The 18,609-nt window shown below is 52.4% G+C and overlaps 10 protein-coding genes across 10 annotated transcripts; 7 read left to right on the top strand and 3 right to left on the bottom strand.

The window, feature by feature from the left end:
- The first annotated feature begins 406 nt into the window (after nucleotides 1–406).
- P170DRAFT_441419 (uncharacterized protein) lies at nucleotides 407–1,799 on the top strand. Its single transcript, XM_024850305.1, has one exon. The coding sequence runs from the start codon at nucleotides 655–657 to the stop codon at nucleotides 1,681–1,683; it is 1,029 nt and encodes a 342-aa protein (XP_024699285.1). The 5' UTR covers nucleotides 407–654; the 3' UTR covers nucleotides 1,684–1,799.
- Nucleotides 1,800–2,039: 240 nt separating this feature from the next.
- P170DRAFT_514272 (inorganic phosphate transporter) lies at nucleotides 2,040–4,430 on the bottom strand (the record flags this gene model as incomplete). Its single annotated transcript, XM_024855194.1, has 6 exons — nucleotides 2,040–2,542; nucleotides 2,617–2,771; nucleotides 2,837–2,920; nucleotides 2,977–3,694; nucleotides 3,761–4,188; nucleotides 4,255–4,430. 6 exons carry the CDS (start codon nucleotides 4,428–4,430, stop codon nucleotides 2,340–2,342), a joined length of 1,764 nt encoding a protein of 587 aa, XP_024699284.1. The 3' UTR covers nucleotides 2,040–2,339.
- Nucleotides 4,431–5,018: 588 nt separating this feature from the next.
- Nucleotides 5,019–5,728, bottom strand: P170DRAFT_66866 (uncharacterized protein). Its single transcript, XM_024855329.1, has 2 exons — nucleotides 5,482–5,728; nucleotides 5,019–5,405 (listed from the first exon to the last, which is right to left on the bottom strand). Exons 1-2 carry the CDS (start codon nucleotides 5,630–5,632, stop codon nucleotides 5,149–5,151), a joined length of 408 nt encoding a protein of 135 aa, XP_024699283.1. The 5' UTR covers nucleotides 5,633–5,728; the 3' UTR covers nucleotides 5,019–5,148.
- Nucleotides 5,729–7,170: 1,442 nt separating this feature from the next.
- P170DRAFT_369252 (MFS multidrug transporter) lies at nucleotides 7,171–8,915 on the top strand (the record flags this gene model as incomplete). Its single annotated transcript, XM_024844899.1, has 5 exons — nucleotides 7,171–7,349; nucleotides 7,417–7,438; nucleotides 7,497–7,570; nucleotides 7,628–7,957; nucleotides 8,012–8,915. The coding sequence occupies 5 exons, from the start codon at nucleotides 7,171–7,173 to the stop codon at nucleotides 8,913–8,915; spliced, it is 1,509 nt and encodes a 502-aa protein (XP_024699282.1).
- Nucleotides 8,916–9,199: 284 nt separating this feature from the next.
- Nucleotides 9,200–10,651, top strand: P170DRAFT_480921 (uncharacterized protein; the record flags this gene model as incomplete). The annotated part of the gene is made up of 1 exon (XM_024853825.1): nucleotides 9,200–10,651. One exon carries the CDS (start codon nucleotides 9,200–9,202, stop codon nucleotides 10,649–10,651), a length of 1,452 nt encoding a protein of 483 aa, XP_024699281.1.
- Nucleotides 10,652–11,004: 353 nt separating this feature from the next.
- Nucleotides 11,005–12,063, top strand: P170DRAFT_394116 (pre-rRNA-processing protein PNO1). The gene is made up of 2 exons (XM_024846046.1): nucleotides 11,005–11,127; nucleotides 11,207–12,063. Exons 1-2 carry the CDS (start codon nucleotides 11,046–11,048, stop codon nucleotides 11,848–11,850), a joined length of 726 nt encoding a protein of 241 aa, XP_024699280.1. The 5' UTR covers nucleotides 11,005–11,045; the 3' UTR covers nucleotides 11,851–12,063.
- A 161-nt stretch (nucleotides 12,064–12,224) lies between these two features.
- On the bottom strand, nucleotides 12,225–13,345 carry P170DRAFT_441416 (NmrA/HSCARG family protein). The gene has a single exon (XM_024850304.1). It carries the CDS (start codon nucleotides 13,213–13,215, stop codon nucleotides 12,295–12,297), a length of 921 nt encoding a protein of 306 aa, XP_024699279.1. The 5' UTR covers nucleotides 13,216–13,345; the 3' UTR covers nucleotides 12,225–12,294.
- A 189-nt stretch (nucleotides 13,346–13,534) lies between these two features.
- P170DRAFT_394113 (Zn(II)2Cys6 transcription factor domain-containing protein) lies at nucleotides 13,535–15,337 on the top strand. The gene is made up of 2 exons (XM_024846045.1): nucleotides 13,535–14,163; nucleotides 14,224–15,337. The coding sequence occupies exons 1-2, from the start codon at nucleotides 13,593–13,595 to the stop codon at nucleotides 14,901–14,903; spliced, it is 1,251 nt and encodes a 416-aa protein (XP_024699278.1). The 5' UTR covers nucleotides 13,535–13,592; the 3' UTR covers nucleotides 14,904–15,337.
- A 382-nt stretch (nucleotides 15,338–15,719) lies between these two features.
- On the top strand, nucleotides 15,720–16,769 carry P170DRAFT_368586 (putative endo-1,4-beta-glucanase; the record flags this gene model as incomplete). Its single annotated transcript, XM_024844869.1, has 1 exon — nucleotides 15,720–16,769. One exon carries the CDS (start codon nucleotides 15,720–15,722, stop codon nucleotides 16,767–16,769), a length of 1,050 nt encoding a protein of 349 aa, XP_024699277.1.
- A 517-nt stretch (nucleotides 16,770–17,286) lies between these two features.
- On the top strand, nucleotides 17,287–18,451 carry P170DRAFT_480916 (uncharacterized protein; the record flags this gene model as incomplete). The annotated part of the gene is made up of 2 exons (XM_024853824.1): nucleotides 17,287–17,478; nucleotides 17,558–18,451. 2 exons carry the CDS (start codon nucleotides 17,287–17,289, stop codon nucleotides 18,449–18,451), a joined length of 1,086 nt encoding a protein of 361 aa, XP_024699276.1.
- Nucleotides 18,452–18,609: the final 158 nt, after the last annotated feature.

Here is an 18,609-nt window from a genome sequence, read left to right as displayed (position 1 = left end):
TTTCTCACCATGTTCTTCCTTCTTTTCTACCATTGTCTTCTTTGTTAATGTTTATTCGGTTGCTTGCACACAACCCGTGCGAAATGCTGGTTCTATTGGTACTTGAAGATATGGGATTGTCCCTGGTCTATTCTGGAAATGTAACCATTGTCCATGCATTGCTGACGATACCCTGCCTCGATTTGTGGCCTGTTATTATGACACTTGTGACGATACTTGGGGGATATCGAAGCGTATTCCCTGTTTTATTCTTTCTTCTATACTATATTCTTCTGAGCTCCTTCAACAGAGATGTGATTCCATCACACCCCTTGCCCTGTTTGCGACGTACATGTGCTGGCAATCTAGCCCTGTAAGAAGGCACCTGTAGACCGTAGATCTATGCCATCAATCGGGGCCAGGTAAGCGGATTTCCATTCCGTCAGGCTGGGGGCTTACTTCAGACAATAGAGTTCAAACCGTCGTCAGTCTTTCGTCTTCGTTCGGAAGGAATGGCCGTGAACCAGCAGAAGGAAGTGTTATCGTCCCTTCCTCGCGACTTCATGCTGCCACCAACCCCGACCAAATCGGCTTGAGGACGAGTACAACCTTACTTTCACCTCTCACTACCCAATCTGATCATTTCGTTACTTCAGTCATTTTCTACTGTTGGCTATGGTTCAAATACTCCCTGTACGATCGTTGACATCCTCGGCAAAGGACGTGCTGAGTTCTTCCAATCCCTCGATGACCAGTGTCGCTGAAAACAGCGAGCCCGGTATCTGTCACTATCACATCTACAATGGTCCTAGTCCTGAATTAATAAACATTCTATCATCGAAAAACACGCCGACCCCGGTGGATTATCACCGAGAGCTGCTCATACGCGGTATAATCGAACATGACAAGGATGACGAAACCCAACCAGGCGACTGGAAAAAGCTTCAAGCCCATCTCAACGCTGAGGAGGACCCAAAAGATGTGGATGCCTTCTATATCCGAGGGGCCAGGAGAGTGCTCAACCTTGCGCACGTGAAGGATCTCGACGTGGTACTGGCTTCGCTTCTCTCCAGTGTCGGGGCCTTATACGATAGAGATGGCAGCGTGAAAGTGTGTCTCCGAGAAAAGTGGAGGACGATCCCCTTACCTTGGAGAGGTAGCTGGGCGTCTGATCTTCCGACACCTTGCCCGGATCTTACGTTCGGACACGGACGAGGAATGGACCTCATCCCCGGCCGTTTACCCCGGCTGGTCTCTCCATTCTTTACCCCTGTCGAAGAGGAGCCCCATCTTATGCTGCCATGTGTCACGGTTCAAGTGAAGGGGAATGATGACGAGCACATCAAGCGCACGAACCAGCATGCTGCCGCCATCATGCTGCGGAACATGGCGGAGCTCAGTCTAACAACCAAGCCGTCACGACTGATACGGGAGATGCTGGGTCTGGAAAATCGGGTCAGCGTGCTGACTGTGAGCGTCTTGAAATCCTCCCTGGTCTTGACCTGCCACTGGTTAATGCGCCACCCCGTGATGGGCCACCTTGAGTATCATTCTCGCGACATGAAATCCTGGGACCTCGATGATACTAAACAGAAGGAAGAGGCCCTCAACCGCATCTTCAAAGCCATTCAATGGGTTCTCAACAGGAATCGGCCTTGGGTGATTGAAAAAGTGCAGCTCATTATGGCAGATGGGGGCTTGTAAAAGGACCCCAGCTACATTCTTTCTTTTTTGTTTGTTGTTCTCGGTGATGGTGGCATTAAACTAATGCTCTATGAATTGGCCGTATTGCATATAAATCTTTGATGTTTGACTCTGCTACCTTGATTCATCGTCGTTCTTTTCGGACTTGTGTATTCTTCTCTTTATTATCATTAGGAGTCGGGCCACCCATCATCAATGCAGACACAGGTTTTCTCACTTTGGAGTAGACAGCCAACAAGCTAATAAACAGAATACTTATAAAGAAAAACTTTTGGTATCTGGATATAGTCTGCCCTAAGCAATCAACTCGGAACTGCAGAAATGAGAATAGATAGTCTAAACATAAGTCACCATCACCATAAACAATTAAGGTATTTTTCCTCCCCGGCCATTTATTCCCTCGTCCATTAAGTTAACCCCATCCCGACACCCCCAGGTCACATACACACATACACATCGGTGGGTATCTCTTCATATCTTTCATCCATCTCGTCTCATCTCATATATCTCACCCTATGCATCTCAAACCAACCCTCCTCCTCCACTACCACCACCCAAACAGTAGCCAATTATATAAATGTAGTATCAACAACTCGAAAAGAGCTAACATAAGAAAAGAAAGAAGGGGGTACGAAAGAAGAAAGGAGCTAGACCTCTCAAAGAGGCATCCCCCATCTCGGCGCATTAATGATAATGCCCATCAGACAGCCGGCCACGATACCCGTGACGGGCAAGGTGATGATCCAACCGAAGTAGATCCACGCGATCATGCGCCAGTTGATGGTGCGCCAGGTGCCGTTGCAGAGACCCACGCCGACGGTGGCGCCAGAGATACATTGCGTCGTGGAGACGGGGAGTTCTGTTTTTTCGGGATTAGGCATGTTTCTCTCTGGATGGGGTCGGGTAGGGTAGGGGTGGTGTAGAAGGACATACTCAATCGCGTGGCCATGATGATGGTCACCGCAGATCCAAGCTCCATGGAGAATCCACGGGACGGAGAGTGCAGCGTGATTCGGTTGCCGAGGTTGCGCATGATGTTGTAGCCGTAGGTCCAGAGACCGATGGAGATAGCGGCACCACCGAAGGCACTGTTTGTTATGTCGTTAGTTTGGAATGGGAGGAAGGGATAGGAGATGGGTGCCAATGTGCTTACAGGATCCAGTAGGGGACGGGACTCTTGGATTTCAGTTCGTTGGTGGACCAGATGAAGTAGATAGTAGCGTAGGGACCGATGGCACTTGAGTTCATCGATTAGCGGATGGCTCAATGGAGGGATTAGATTATGGGACATACTTGGACACGTCGTTGGCACCGTGGGTGAACGATGCAGTTGCGGCAGTCATAATCTGCAGGAAAGAGTACATGTACTCGGCCCTGTTATCGTAGTGTTTGGCATGGGCATGCGTCATCTCGATGTCTCCCGTCAAGATGTTACGTTTCTTCTGCAGACTGACAACATCCTTCTCGACACCGCGGAAGAAGAAGCGACGGAACTGCCAAAAGAGCATGACGGGGTGGAAGTCACCCTTGCCCTCGGGACGGGGGCCGATGAAGCTGAATGGCGCGGGCTCCTCGTTGGTTGATGGGGGCGCACTACTGGACGGCTCCGACTTTTCTGCGGCTGTGGATGTGGCATTGCCCTCCTTAGCAATTTCGGTGCCGTTCCCAGTGGTCTGCTCGGTGCTTTGCTTGGCGGCATGTTCGGGGTCCGACGGTGTGTTCCGCTCAGCCTGCAGTTCTTCCATGGTCTTATGGCCGCGGTAGTAGTTTTGCACGATGGCATAGCCCTCGGGGGCAGGGGGCACTTCACCGCGACGCAGCACCAGAGGGCCCAGGAAGACGTGATACCACCGCAGCTGCCAGTCCTCTTGGATGAGGCGTCTGTGGAGCCAGGGAAGGAAAAAGACGGCGACAATGAGCGCCACGGCACCGCCGACACCGAAGATGACACCGATGATCTCGGCGTTGTTGAGGTCGATTCTGCTGGAGCCTCCCTTCCACACGATTAACACTATTTTGGAAAGCAATCAGCCGACGAGATCCCAATGAAGCAGATAGAAACTAGGGAGAGACTGACTGGTCAAAAGAGCGGAAGTAATGCCGAAGTAAATGGGAATGGAGAAGAAGGCTCTAACAACGGCGTTCTCATGCAACATAACCCCGTACTTGGTGAACAGGAAAATGATGGCACCGAAAGCACCAGAGCAAACGGGAGCAATGATCCAGGCCAGAAAGACCTGGACGACACCGGAGTTGATATCTCCTCCCCACCACTGGATACCATCGGCACCCACGGCTGCAATGCCCATGCCGAGCACGCCGCCCAAGATGGAATGCGTGGTGGACACCGGCATACCAAATCTGGTGGCGACAGTCAAGTATATGGAAGAGGCGCAGACAGCACACACCATGCCCAGCATCAGCATGGTGGGCTCGCCTTCAAACAGGTCAACGTCGACGATCTTGGTCCGAATGGTATCAGCAACACGGGCTCCGACACCGATACTAGAGGAATGCATCTGCGATTAGCGGGCACTTTTGGGCGCAGAGTGTGTACAAGTGCAAGCATACCTTCCACTGAACTCCATAACTGAACCAATGACCATGGCTTGCCAGTAGGTCAGGGACCGCGAGGATACGGAGGTAGCAAAAGAATTGGCGACATCGTTGGCACCAATGTTCCAGGCATCAAGGAAGGCAAAGATGGTGCCGATGGCAAACAGGTAGTCAAACTGGTGCAACGCCATTTTGACCGGGCTTAAGAGAGCCGATATTACTGTTCGAGGGAGCAATGATTCAAACGAACGAGGGGGGTGTTTGTCAGATGTTTATATACAACGGCACCAAGTAGCAAGGATGGGCATGGGGAGGCCAAAACCACGCGAGGACGAGTCAGTCGACGCAGGGAAACCGTACGGTACGATGGGGAGACATGGTACAGACCGGGAACACGGTGGGAGAGTAAGGCAAAGGGTGGTATAGAGTGGTAGAACCCAAGAAAAGTAATATAAAATCACTATCCACGGGGATCTTGGCGCCCGGGATGTCGATGCCAAGCGTTCCGCTCCCTGGTCAGACGAAAATGGCCAATCACCGGCGGCAAGTGAAGAACGTGGGCCGCAGTCAAGCTTACGGGGGTTCATTTGGCGACGCCGAGGGACTCCTTGGCATTCTGGGCATTTGCGGTATGTCCGGATTCCGCTAGTGCTCGGGGCCGGTTGGACCAGTCTGCGTCGTGCTCGTCGGCATGTGCTGCGTCGGAGGAGGCGTCGATACGAGAGTGAGAGCATCAGGGAAATTCCCCGACGCAGCGCTGGTATTCCCGACGCACCATGTGGTCGTTTGATCGCGCTATTGCTCGGTCTGGGCCTGTTGCATGCCTCGCTGCAGCTGCTGGATGTACTCCACCGCAGCTTCGAGCAGTTCGACCTGAACAGTTGCAAAGGTAACGCTTAGCTGATTGGGTCACAAGAAGGCTTGGGAGGGCCGTGGGTGTGAAAGGAAGAGATGGTGTTTTCGATGTGCCAATGCCACATCGCCCGCTCTAACCTTGGTCGCCCCTTTCCCGGCGTGGTCGACGCCACCATCCCGTAGCACCTGGGCCATTTGCTCAAACGCCCCCTTCAGGCGGTCTCGCTGGTTCTTCTGAGACTGGGCATGTTTCTTGCGTCGGAAATCTCCGGGTCCAGAGGTTCCATCAGGGAACGTGATTAGAAGTCGGCCTGGGAGACGTCAGTTGGGAATCCGAGGCAGAACCTTAGACGGAAGACGATGGAGTGATAAACGAAGTGGACAGACCTTCCTTGGGCCGCAGCTGAACATATCTTTTGGGGTTGGGAGGGGAAGAAGAGGTGGGTGCCATGGTTGTGGTTAGTTCACTTTTTTTCTCTTTTCTTTCTTTTCTTTTGATGAAGCCGGGGCCCAGCGAGTCAGGGTGGGTGAAGACCATATATGTCTGTTTCTCCTGATCCTCGCAGCAGTCATCCACACCGACTATCTGTGTGGCTTGTATCGCATATAAACATAGCCTGTCAGTTACTCCTCATCCCGGAGAAACACTCGATTCTATATTAAGGTCCGTGCTGATTCTCTCCATTGATATGCATATCTAGACCATTGCGAGATCCTCCCCGCAGAGAAGATGGCCCCATTCGGCAACTTGCGGATCGGCTTTCCAGAATATGTGCGGACATCCATTAACTGGCGCAAAAATGAGTTATTCCATTGGCCACGTTCATACGGTGCTATCCCATTTCGGCCGCTATTCAATTGGATTGCTCCCGCTCTGCGAGTCGCACGCCATCCGAAGTCTGCCCGATGGCTGCGAACCAAGTGATTCTGACTGGATGAACAGAAGATACTAGATCAGACTCCATGATCCACTGAGAGACCTAAATGACCTCGGCATAAGTCTTAAACAGTGACAGTAGATACATGTCTGCCATAAGGTCATGCATCCAATTGCTTGCTTCTGCGTGTGAATGGACTGTATAGCATGTGGTAATTTATCCCCGCTCGAGCTAGGACACAATGAGCCCGCACCAAATTGATAGAGGGGCTAGTCTTGTCGAAGTGTATCACAAGGATACGCTCCGTCTGTTGTTAATCACACGCCACGATGGCAAGACGTGGTTGGCTCTTTCCCCAGAGTCGTTGCAGATCATGGTGTTGCAGAAGCAGCCTGTCTGGAGAGCTGGCTGTTAGTTTCGACTATCTCTTATGAAGAAAACAGCGGAAACGCATTGGATGCAGGGATGAAGGCTTGACTGATAGTTGGAGGCTGCCAGATGAAGTTGAATAGAAGTCAAAAGCAAAAGAAGGAAACGGACGGCGGGGAGCCACGTGATACAAAACGACGCTAATCCCATTCCAGCCTGGTCGATATAGATCTTCCCTTCGAGATGGTGACAGAATAGACGGAATGGTTTTAGTCTAAATCTTGACGTACCTCTTTATTCCTTGATGCACTGTATTTAAAGAACGGGTTCATATTCCGACGCGCATGGACGCTGACATTTTGACGGTGTACATTTATAAATTCAAATCCCGAACTGACTCGGCTTCTATAGAATGTGGAGCCCTATTTCAGACTTGAACAACTTGCCCATTGACTCGACCCTGAAGGACCGCTCAGATCTAGGAAACATCAAATCTCCTTGCATGCACCATACGTAATTACAGGTCTTCGTCGCCGAACAAGACTATCGGAGCTAATTATATATAGTACCCAGTGTGCTGCAAGGGAGACATTTACTGGCGCAGGGATGTCTATCAATGCGCTTTCTATGTCTGAGACAGTGAGGATCTCGGAAGTGATATCATATCTGGGTTCTAAATTTCATACTACTGGATGTGACTTGTAGAACGGGATAGGGATGAACTGAGCTCCGATACCTTGCATTGTACCGCCTTGTTCCTTATTTATTTCCGTAAGAGCAGCCAGACTCGGAAAGAGGGAAACAGAAAAGCAGGATTTTGGATTTTACAATGGGAGCGCATGCGCTGGATCCCGATCTTCAGCAAGTCTTGTCTGAGCATGGTTTGACCTTGACAGATGACGGACGCCATGTGCGCTGGGCAAAATCAAATAAAAAACATCCGAGGAATTGGCATCCTTTTCGAAAGGCTTATGACTTTGGTTTGATTTTTGCATTGGAAGTTTTTACGTGGGTGCTGTTCCTGTCTCCTAATCCTAAGTGATGGGGTTGAATGAGCTTACATTTCTTTTTACAGAACCGCAGCGAGCACAGCTGGCGTATGTTCTTTCTCTCATGTTCATCTTCTCAGGCTAAACTTTATAACTTATGATCTAGGCTACAGCTGCAAACCATGCCCGCAGTCAATTCAACATCGACGTGACCCCGTCCGTCCTTTGCTTCGTCACAATGTAAGCCCCAGTCCAATGCATTGGACCTGATACCAGCACCAGACTAATCAAACACAGGTATCTGCTCGGTCAAGCAATGGGATGCGTCGTGTTTCCACCCTGCTCCGAGTCCTTTGGTCGCAAGAACATGTATGTCTGGAGCACCGTCTTCTACTGCATCTTTTGCGTCGTCATCGCCGCTGTCCCTTCGCCGGCTGCTGTGGCTGTCGGGCGCTTCATCTCTGGCTCTCTGTCAGCTATGCCTAGCTCGGTGGTCAATGGGAGCATTGAGGATCTCTTTAATACGGATACTCGCATCTGGATTGTCTTTCTGAATGCCATTTCCACGAATATAGGGCTGGCGGGGGGACCGATCATGAGTGGCTACATTACGACGACCTTGGGGTGGTTCGACTTCCCTGCTTCGTATAGGCAGAAATATTGGCTAATCCATGGAGACAGGCAATGGGTATTTTTTACTGCAGCTATAGTGACCGGAGTTCTCGCTGTCTTCATGTTCACCATTAAAGAGTCACGGCCAACTCTACTACTAGCCCGCGAAGTGAAGAAAGTGCGCGAGATAACAGGCAACAATTCCCTAGAAGCATTTAACCCAGACCATGTAACCGACATGAAGATGTTTGTGCGTCTCTCACTCTTCCGGCCACTGCAACTCTTCTTCACTGAGCCCATCGTCTTCACCGTGGCACTGATGAACGGCGCCTGCATGGCCCTCATCTATCTCTTCACCGAGGCTCTCCCCATTATATACCCTCTACTCGGTTTCACGGAAGCACAGTCCAACTTACCCTTCGTGGCTTTCAGCCTAGCCATCTTCCTCAACATCCCTTCGCGGCTCCTCGACCAACGGCTACGGTCCAAACTACGAAAAGAGGGCCACGCCATCGGTCCAGAGTCCAAACTGACCGGACTCTTTCTCGGAGCCCCTGTTCTCGCAGGCGCATTGTGGCTCTTTGCATGGACGATCCCGCCGATGGTCCCGGACGTGCACTGGATTGTGTCAGTGCTGACGTTGTTTTTCATCGGGTTCGCACTGAACGAGTTCGCCACCGTCTATGCGGGCTATATCGCAGACAGCTATTTGAGCTATGCAGGTAGCGCACAGGCAGCACTGAGTATGTTGCGGTCGTTGTTGGGGGCTCTATTCCCCCTGTTCACGCCCAGGATGTTCGAGTCGCTGGGAACGAACGTAGCGGTGTCGGTATTGGCGGCTATCGCGACGGTTTTCTGTGTGGCGCCGGTGTTGCTCAGTCGGTATGGAGTCTCGTTGCGAAAGAGAAGTCGGTTTGCGAGTTATAGCCTGCAGGTGTATGAGACGAGTACGGTGGAGAATGATGGCCGTTAGCCATGCCGGATCGTGAGCTTACGTATACTTCAAGAATGTGTAAAGCCAATATAAAATCCCAGGTGACATGACAGGCTCGTATTCAGGTTTGCCTACTAGTTATAAGCTTACGCATTGGCTATGAACCATGGTTGATACTACCCGATCCTTGATTCCAGCGTAATGGCGTCGAATACCCTGACTTGACACATGACTGAGAGTCATCGGGCTTTGCACAGAAATGAGATATAAGCTGCCGACCTCGAATACTGGGTCCGACCGAAGAAAATACAGCAGTTCACACCATGGCCTTGAAAGCTGCTGCGGAAACACATCCACTCTCCTTCGAGCCCTACACTTTAACACCGCTTGACTGGGTCAACCTACCCATCCATGTGCCTCTCGTCTTCGTCTTCACTCCTCCCAGTATTCCAGCAGGAGTTGAAGCATTGGAGCACGGTATTTCCCGTCTCGTGGCACAGCTTCCATTCCTAGCCGGCAATGTTGTTCTCCATCCGGGCAACGGGGGCTCCGTGGAGCCTCCTAGTGACAAATATCTAGAGGAGGACCCGGTAATCCGCATTGAGACTCATCCACAAAGCATTTCCATTATCCACGAGCCTAATTTTGGCTTCAACGATAGCCTCTCTAGCGACACCTTCCTCCCGATCCCTATGTCACTGAACGTCAAGGAGATCAGCCCTGTCATTCGGTTTTGTATCAATGTTATGACTGATGGACTGATCCTATGTATATCAATTCACCACGCTGCCATGGATGGATTGGGAGTGATGAACATAGTGAGGATGATAGGCTTATGCTGTGCCAGTCCTGGCAAGCCCCGTCTCCCTGTGTCCCCTCTTACCGAGGCCTCTGTTCGAGCCAGGTTATCGAATATTTCAACCGACGGATCCTTCATGGACATGCAAAGCTACGGTCCCGATCACTGGTCGCAGTCTCGTCTCATAAGCTGCGAGTTCCTGTTCTCGGCCAAGAGGATTCGTCAATTAGGGATACTCTGCAATGTCGCTCTCAAACAGTCGTGTCTGGAGAAGGATGCAGGCAATGGAGATAGAAAGTCTGTCAATGAGCTCTCAACTAGCGACGTGTTCTCCGCGCTGCTGTGGCTTTGCACGACGCGCGCTCGGTCCCGAGCCCAGTTGCTATCGCCACCGTCAAATACTTATGCTACAGAAACCACTCGCCTCGGAGTGGCAGTCAGCATCCGTGACATCCGTGACATCCTGAAGCCTCCGATTCCCCTAACCTACCTTGGAAACGCCATGGTTGTCGCATCCGACACCCACGTGCGTCATGAAATGGAGGCCCCCAGGGCTACCACCGCCACCTCCATCGACAAAGACGAAGTATTGGTACTGGCCAATCTCGCATCCAAGGTTCGTCATACCATACAGGTTGTGGACGGTCATTATGTTCGTCAGGTGGTGAGGCATATCAAAGCAAGCCAGGACTGTCAAGACGCATCGTTCTATTTCCCAGATACGTTCGTAACAAATCTGCGATTGCTAGACCTGCGTCAGTGGGATTTTGGCCCGGTGCTGGGTCAGATAGTAAATTTCGATCATTTGGAGACGAGAATTAACGGGCTTTGTTCGATTCATCCACGATGTGGAGGGACTTCTGGAGAGTCGCCATGGAAGGTTCGGGTGAATTTGGAACCGGAGGCGATGGATCGGTTACGGGGGGATGCGTTGATTAGATGGGCGGCAGAGAAAGATACAGCATGTAAGCTGTAAGAATTAAATTCTTGGGTTTAGAATCTTCAAAATGAATGAAAAAGTAGTAGTTTAGGTCGTTGAAAACCGGTTTGGTTGATACTTTATTCTGGATGGTAGTTCAGCCCAACCGGAGAATTGACGAGCGGACACGAACTCAACCTTGGAATCAGACTGAATTGGAAGGTGTCGACAAGGATTCATCAGGAAGTCTTCGATCAGATCCAGCTCGAGGACCCAATGCGACGAGCGACAGGATGCGAGTTGTCTTCGATATGCGATCGACTTAGGGCTGCGGTGCCCATCACATGACCCCACGTGACGCCCCACATGGAAAACCTTCGATTTTCGAAAAGAAGAAATCCAGACTTCATCGCTCCAGTCGTTCTCGGTCGATCTCACATTCCATTCCAAAATGCCTGCTCCTACGGCGCTGCGGCGCACCGAAGACGAACCCGTCATTGATTTCAACACCGGCGTCCCCCAGGCCGCACCTGGTGAGTCTGACCTGCTCCAGTCTTGGATCCTAAAAAAAAAATATCTTCCCCGCTAATCGATAAACCAACCGAAATTCAGCCGCCAACGACGACGATGAAGTCCTCGTCGACATGGACTCCGCTCCTCCTGCCCCCATCCACCTCACCGCGGACTCGCAACCACAAAATCTCGTGCACATCCAGACCCGCAAGGTGCCCATTCCGCCGCACCGATTCACGCCCATCAAGGCCGAGTGGCCCAAGATCTACCCTCCTCTCTGCGACCACCTGAAGCTGCAGGTCCGGATGAACATCAAGAACAAGTCGGTGGAGATGCGCAGCTCGAAGTTCACGACGGACTCGGGGGCGCTGCAGAAGGGCGAGGATTTCGTGCGGGCGCTGGCATACGGGTTCGACGTGGAGGACGCCATCGCGCTGCTGCGGCTGGACGACCTCTTCATCGAGACGTTCGAGATCAAGGACGTCAAGATGAGTTTGCAGGGAGACCATCTGGCCCGTGCGATCGGTCGTATTGCCGGAAAGGACGGCAAGATGCGCTACTCGATTGAGAATGCGTCGCGGACGCGCATCGTCCTGGCCGGCCAGAAGGTGCACATTCTGGGCGGGTTCCAGAATATTCGCATGGCCCGGGAGGCCGTCGTCAGTTTGGTGCTGGGTTCGCCGCCCGGGAAGGTGTATGGCAATCTGCGGACGATTGCGTCCCGGCGGAAGATGATGATGTGAACGATGAGCTGGTTGATTTATGTCGATTTGGACGGCAGGCATGGAGGCTAATGATTTTCCTTGAGTTTTCCTTTTTATTTTCTTAACGAACGCTTCGGTCATGGGATTTGAATGTTTTCCAACCAAAAATTACCAGTGCTTGTTGATAGATTACCTTTATCCCTCATATCTTAAGTGGCGCATACATGGTCTGATCGGAATTTACTACTTTACAAACATTTTATATCGAACATTTCCTTTATCGATTAGTAGTCTGGGCAGGGTGAGCTGGAGTATACAAGAATCCTAACCAAAGAATCCATGAGAAGGTCGATGAGACCTAGAGTATACGGGTAAGGTCTACATCATTATCTGTCTGGGATGCACCGTAGGTCTAGACATGATATGCTTTGAAGTCGTTGCTAGTAGATAAATGAAGTGCTAGGGAACATGCTGCCTGAGGACTCAAACCGAGTAAGTCTTTCCGACGCTTTCCTTCTTCCTCTCCAAAAACCCTCCAAATGTCCCCAACGGAAATCCCCACGCCTTCACATCCTCGATGTTCACAAATCGATACATATCGCGCATCCCCAGCTGTCCCTTAATCATCGGATTCACAGCCGCCTGCGCATTTATCTCCTCTTCCGTCAGAAAGTGCGCCTTGAACTGCCGACCTGTCGCTTGGGCCAGTTCCTTCAAGATGTCCTCCGCGGTCAACAATTCCGACGCCAAGTCAATCTCCTTCGTGTGGAACCGCGACGGATCCAAGATAGCTTCGGCCGCAAACCGTCCAATGTCGTTAGGGTCGACCATGGGCACGAGGGTCTCCTTCAACAGGGCCGTGGTCCAGACACCCGTTTCGACCAAACCAGGGTATAACATCGTCGCTAGGGGGGAGAGGTAGTTCGACATGAAGTTGGCTGGGCGAATGATGGTCCAAGAATCGAACCCAGCGGCGCGGACTTCGTTCTCGATGGCTTGTTTCGACAAGATTATCTTGCCCAAGAAACCGTTGGGGTCCCATGCGGTGAGTCGCTCGGGATCGTTGACGGCGAACGCGCTGGCATAAACGATTCGACTGACACCGGATGCTTTGGCGATGGAAAGGATTCGACGAGCTTGTTCGACTTCGTGCTTTTCGTTCTGGAAGTCCGGCGATAGGTTCAGGAACAGGCCGGCGCAGCCTTGCAGGCCCTTTCGGAGGGAGTCTTCGTCGTCGTAATTTCCCGGCGTGACGGTGACTCCGACTTCTTGGAGTTTCTGTCCACCGTGAGAATTGGGATCGCGGACGAGAGCGTGCACAGAGGCGCCTTTTTGGAGAAGGTGGTGGGTGGTGGCGCCGCCTTGCGTGCCAGTCGCTCCGCAGACGAAAATCTTCGGGGTCATTTTGAGGTATGAGGTGCTTGATTGTTTCTTTGTCTGCTTAGAAAAGATGGAAATGATGGTTTGGCGAGAGAGAAAGACATTGCCGGTGTGAGCCCTTATATACAGACCCCTGGTGTCGCTCGACTCCTCGGTCAACATTCCACGATCTACTTCAATGGGCTCTGTCTGCGGCAATCCTGCGGAACTCCACTTCACACCGTCATGAGTCTCATGCTGATTGGTGCCGGACGTGCATCTGGACTCTAGATCGATTAGCGTGCGGAACTCCGCCCTTCCAGGCTCCACCGTCGCCGCTCCCTTGTTTTCTTCGACTTCGACTCTCCATTCCCAGCCGTTCTTGAAACGACAGGGTCAGGAGCCACTATTCAGCTGCCACGATGCAGCCTTCCAATTCGTCCACAGAGCGATCCAATCCCCCACCGCGGCGGAAGTCCTGTGAAGCATGCAAAAACGCCAAGCGACGCTGCGATCTCGCCTTTCCGGCCTGTTTTCGATGTGCGCGAAGGAATTTGACCTGCGTTTACCCCGGCAATCAGCCGGCGGTATTCCAGGAGCCGGTACTGGATATCCTCGCGATGATAGAGCAGTCGCAGGATCCACCGCCAGTTTCTTCCGTGGGATCCCAATGTCTCCCCGAATTCAACCTCTCAGCGTTGTCGGATCTAGAACTTCGTCAATGCACTATGCCGGATCCGGTGATTGATTATTCTCTGCCTACTTCGCCAGACATTTATCACACATATCACCAATCCATTGTACAAACACCGAGGACCGAATCGGTAATACTGCGAACAAGGTCATCGACTCCGATCTCGAGCGTCATAGCCCAGCGACTGCAATTTTCCATCGACATGCTCAAAGATGCCCCGCGCATGATGGTTCTGGAGAACCAGACCCCGTGGTGTCATCGTCAGCTCTATAAAGACGGAATGCCTCGGTCTATGCAGGGTAAGTAGCCCGGCACACGCTAAAGTAAAATGGATGTGAACCTAAGATATGGGTATTCAGATGCCTTCTCTTGCTGCGCCATGTACATGGCAAGGAACGAGGTAAACGCTCCAATCATATTAGCTTCCTTCAAAACGCGCATCCAGGATCTCCTCTCTTCCAGTCCCCCCACGACCCCCTTGGAGGCCCTGGCCCACACTCAGGCCTTGATCCTCTACCAGATAATGCGCCTCTTCGACGGAGACATCCAGGCCCGAGCATCTGCAGAACCCCTCATCTCGACTTTAGAATCATCAGCCCTCTCACTCCTCCAATACGTCCACTTCCCGGACCCATTCGAGCCGGAAGCCATCTTCCCTGGATCCATCGAGCCCGTCATGGAGTTCTGGACCTCATGGGTCTTCCAGGAATCCGCACGGCGCACGGTCCTAGTCACCTTCTACTTCACCCAGATCTATCGACTCCTCCATGATGACCCGAACATGCAGTGTGATGGTCGACTGGGGCTCGTGCATTCCTGGTACTTCTCGGCGGGCCTGTGGCACGCCCAGAGCGCGTTCGACTTTGCGGTGGCCTGGACGGAAAAGGAGCATTTTGTGGTCTACGACGCCAACTTCACGGACGTGTTGCAGCGGGCGCGGCCTACGGATGTGGATCTGTTCGGGCGGATGCTCTTGAGTGCGGTTTTGGGCATCGACGAGGTTCGGGCGTGGTTTTACTCGAGGGGAGCGATTCTCTAGGCTTTGTGGGATGGGCTCATATCCGAGCGGTATTAATAGCTACGAGGGAAGTGTTCAGATGATATTCTACATCGGAACAACTGACCGCATTTCCGGGAGTACAGATTCACTTGACTTCGGGATTTATCCAGACGAATGACCTAGACCGTTCAGGTTGGATTTTGCCGATGATGTCGGTATTCTTCTCCATGTGGGATGCATATCGCCCATGCCGTCCTCGCTGCCTGCAGAACGTTCACTCTGACCCATGGCCCTCCATCTCTCCCATGTCCTCTAGGATACCCCACAGACAGGACATTAATCCAAAGCCACCGGTTCTATTCCGTTCTCAAAGCGGACTAGACTGACGAAGATGCATGCACGCCACTCCAGGATCATCTCCGTGGGGAAATAAGACTAGTCCTGCAGAACACTTTAATCGCAACTCATCTGCCACTATATCTTTTCTTCTTCTCCGTCTGGGCACCAATTGCCCGTAGCTTTGTCCCGCGGCGTTGTCCGGCATTTTAGATTAAACGTCGTATTCTCGGCGTTGCGTCCGCCATTCTAGCGCTGGTGGCGCTTGTCATACCTGTTCTCATGATGGAGTTGGGAGTTGCATCTGCCATCTTTCATTCTTGCTGAACCAACTACTACATTCGCATGTACGATCCAATGGAAATAGTCACTGAAGATGCCATTGCGAACCTATAGACCGGCTAAATGACCTGGACTCGCATATATAAACGGCCTTTACACCCTCGATTCAAGCTCCCTCGTTGATCATCTCTCGCAACCATCCTCATCTACTACTACAGTCCTTTGGATAAGCACGAAATGCATACCATCTCATTCTTCCTCACCACTCTCCTCGCCACCCACGTCGCCGGGCACGGGCACGTCACCAATGTGGTCATCAACGGCGTCTCCTACCGGGGCTTCGATATCAACTCGGATCCTTACAATTCCAATCCCCCGGTGGTGATCGCCTGGAGCACCCCCAACACAGCCAACGGCTTCATCTCTCCAGACGCTTTTGGCACCGCCGATGTGATCTGCCATCTGGACGCCAAAAATGCCCGCGGTCACGCTGTCGTCGCCGCCGGCGATAAACTCAGTATTCAATGGACCGAGTGGCCTGAGAGTCACCACGGGCCCGTCATCGACTACCTGGCGCCCTGCGGCTCCAGCTGCGAGACCGTCGACAAGACGAGTCTGGAATTCTTCAAGATCAGTGGTGTCGGGCTCGTCGATGGCTCAACCGTCCCGGGGTTTTGGGGCGACGACCAGCTCATCGCAAACAACAACAGCTGGATGGTTCAGATCCCGTCATCCATTGCACCGGGCCACTATGTGCTGCGACACGAGCTGATTGCCCTGCACGGTGCTTTCAGCGAGAACGGCGCCCAGAATTATATGCAGTGCTTCAACCTGGAGATTACGGGGTCGGGCACCGCCAAACCCTCCGGCGTTCGAGGTACCAGTCTGTATAAGCCCACAGACGCGGGCATTCTGGTCGATATCTACAAGTCGCTGTCCACGTATGTGGTTCCGGGTCCGACGCTTATCCCAGGCGCTGCATCAATTGTGCAGTCGAGCTCGAAGATCACGGCATCGGGAACTCCAGTGACCGGCTCTGGCGGTGGTGTCACTACTACCACCGCGGGTGCGACGACGACTACGCTGAGTACGACCACTCGAGCTACCACCACTACCACGACCAGTGCCACGAGGACCACAACGGCCGGGGGCTCCGTGACTTCGGTGCAGTCCAACTACGGCCAGTGCGGTGGGAGTGGATGGGCTGGTCCGACGGCGTGCTCGACCGGCGCAGCCTGCTCTTCGTACAATGAGTGGTATTCACAATGCTTGCCGACGGCAGCTTGATTTGGATCTTCCACGATGAGTCTGTTATCGAGGTTATATCTTGTGTTGAAGTCTGCCCTGAGTACATGTCTTTGACTGTCCGTTGGCCTCTTATAGTGCTTTTCTATAGTCATGTTGCCCTATCTTCTACTATCTCTTACAGTTGGTATCGAATGAAATGGTTTGATATAAGTCTACACCCTCCAGACCTTTAAGTTTGATACTCCAGAGTGAATCTATGATCATGTACCGTGATTGCCTGTGCCTCTTTGCACGATCATCCCAAGCATTTCCCTGTCGCGAGCCCTAACACCCACCACCTCACGCTCATCTCCAGCCTTCATCCTGGCCATCGTAACCTAAAGTCTCGGCGTAACGTTACACTCCTGTACCTAGTAGGCAGCTCTTCTTTGCTTCACTTTGTTTTCTTCTCTCTCTTCTCTTCGGCCATTTCCTTCGGATCAAACAAGTCCTCTTTCCAATCCACGTGAAGCCCTATCCCTGTACAGTCCGTCTTCCATCTAAGCTCGCAGCAATCATGTTTCTCGATCAGATCCCTCACCTTCTCTGCGGCTTTTTGCTGCGTTATTTGAATGTCCTGCTCTACGCCAGCAGTGACAACTACTTCTTTGTCGAGGCGGAAAGACTGCTTCATGAAGGCAACCGGCGCAATGCATCTGTTATTTCTCTGATGGCCGTGCGTGGTTTAGCCAAAATCATCAAATCCTCTGTAAGTCCATTGCCATCATCATCCATATCCCCCATCTGACACTTGAACCTCGTCTGATCATCGCGTCTGCGTTTGCAAGACCCATTACTTCCTTGGCCACATCATGGCCGTCGTGATGATTCTGGAGAGTCAGACTCTGCATACCCACGCATCTGCTCTGATGCACACCAGCGCCGATCCCCTAAACATCGCAGCCCCGGCCCCCGTCTCGCGCAGCGTCTTGAGCGCCATCATCTTCATGGTGTGCACCGTCGGCCTGCGCGTCTTCTTCAAGGGCGTCAAAGCCGCCATCGTCTACAACGTCTCCGTCCTCCTCTTGACTCTCTTCCTCGACAAGATCGGACGCCTGCTCTTCGGTCCACGCTCCTTCGTGCCGTACGCCGCGCGCCTCCTCTCCAGCATCCTGCTCAGCAGCCTCCACCTCGCATGGACGCAGGCCATGATCTGCATCCCCTCGTCGTCCACGCCGGCCTCCTCCTCACTCGAGAAATCGTCCCCCTCCACCTGGCGCATTCTCGCCCTCCCGTCCCTTTTCTTAACCGCCGTGCAGATCCTCTTGAACAACTTCCCTCGCCTGTTCCTCCGTCTGTCCCTCTTCCTGGTCCCCGAGCACGTGCTCCGCAACGCTCAGCCCTGGCAGCCTAAACTGGCGTCCCTGATCCTCGTCACGCTCTGCCGCCTGCTGCTGTACTTCCCGGCTCGGATTGCCCTCACGCTCACGGAGGTGCGCCTGCTCCCGGAAGGCGACCAGACCATCATCCCGTCGGTTCGAGGCCGAGGGGCACGCATAGGCGAGCTCGGTGTTTTCGAACATTCCAGTCCCGGAGTCTCGGGTGTTGGTGTTAGTTCTGGACTCGGGACTCGGTTCGGATTGGACCTTGGGAGGTGGGATACGGTCCTCTGGCTGTGGGAGCTTCATGTCAAGAACTCGCTCGTTCAGTTTGCTGTCAAGGCTATGATGGGAAGAGACTAGGTTTGGTCTGAGAGGGTCTGTTCTTTGACCTGGTGGCTGTTCTTTATTTCATGTGGTGGCGTTTACTCTCTACTAGATGCGTGTCGTTCTATGAGTTTACCGAAGGATGGGATGGATGGGATGAATGATCGACGATGGTTTCTTTTCTGTAGACAGAA

This window comes from Aspergillus steynii, assembly GCF_002849105.1.
Source record: "Aspergillus steynii IBT 23096 chromosome Unknown P170scaffold_10, whole genome shotgun sequence".
In the NCBI taxonomy this organism is placed as follows: Eukaryota; Fungi; Ascomycota; class Eurotiomycetes; order Eurotiales; family Aspergillaceae; genus Aspergillus; species Aspergillus steynii.
The sequence above is the reverse complement of the archived record's forward strand: the minus strand, read 5'-3'. Positions and strand labels throughout refer to the sequence as shown.

What these genes read in the sequence shown, in the direction of transcription:
- P170DRAFT_441419 (XM_024850305.1), top strand. Translation starts at nt 655, where the DNA reads ATGGTTCAAATACTCCCTGTACGATCGTTGACATCCTCGGCAAAGGAC.
- P170DRAFT_66866 (XM_024855329.1), bottom strand. Translation starts at nt 5,632, where the DNA reads ATGGTCTTCACCCACCCTGACTCGCTGGGCCCCGGCTTCATCAAAAGA. An exon ending in TCAGCTGCGGCCCAAGGAAG is followed by an intron (nt 5,406 to 5,481) that starts GTCTGTCCACTT and finishes GACGTCTCCCAG; the next exon opens with GCCGACTTCTAATCACGTTC.
- P170DRAFT_394116 (XM_024846046.1), top strand. Translation starts at nt 11,046, where the DNA reads ATGCCTGCTCCTACGGCGCTGCGGCGCACCGAAGACGAACCCGTCATT. An exon ending in CGTCCCCCAGGCCGCACCTG is followed by an intron (nt 11,128 to 11,206) that starts GTGAGTCTGACC and finishes ACCGAAATTCAG; the next exon opens with CCGCCAACGACGACGATGAA.
- P170DRAFT_441416 (XM_024850304.1), bottom strand. Translation starts at nt 13,215, where the DNA reads ATGACCCCGAAGATTTTCGTCTGCGGAGCGACTGGCACGCAAGGCGGC.
- P170DRAFT_394113 (XM_024846045.1), top strand. Translation starts at nt 13,593, where the DNA reads ATGCAGCCTTCCAATTCGTCCACAGAGCGATCCAATCCCCCACCGCGG. An exon ending in AATGCCTCGGTCTATGCAGG is followed by an intron (nt 14,164 to 14,223) that starts GTAAGTAGCCCG and finishes ATGGGTATTCAG; the next exon opens with ATGCCTTCTCTTGCTGCGCC.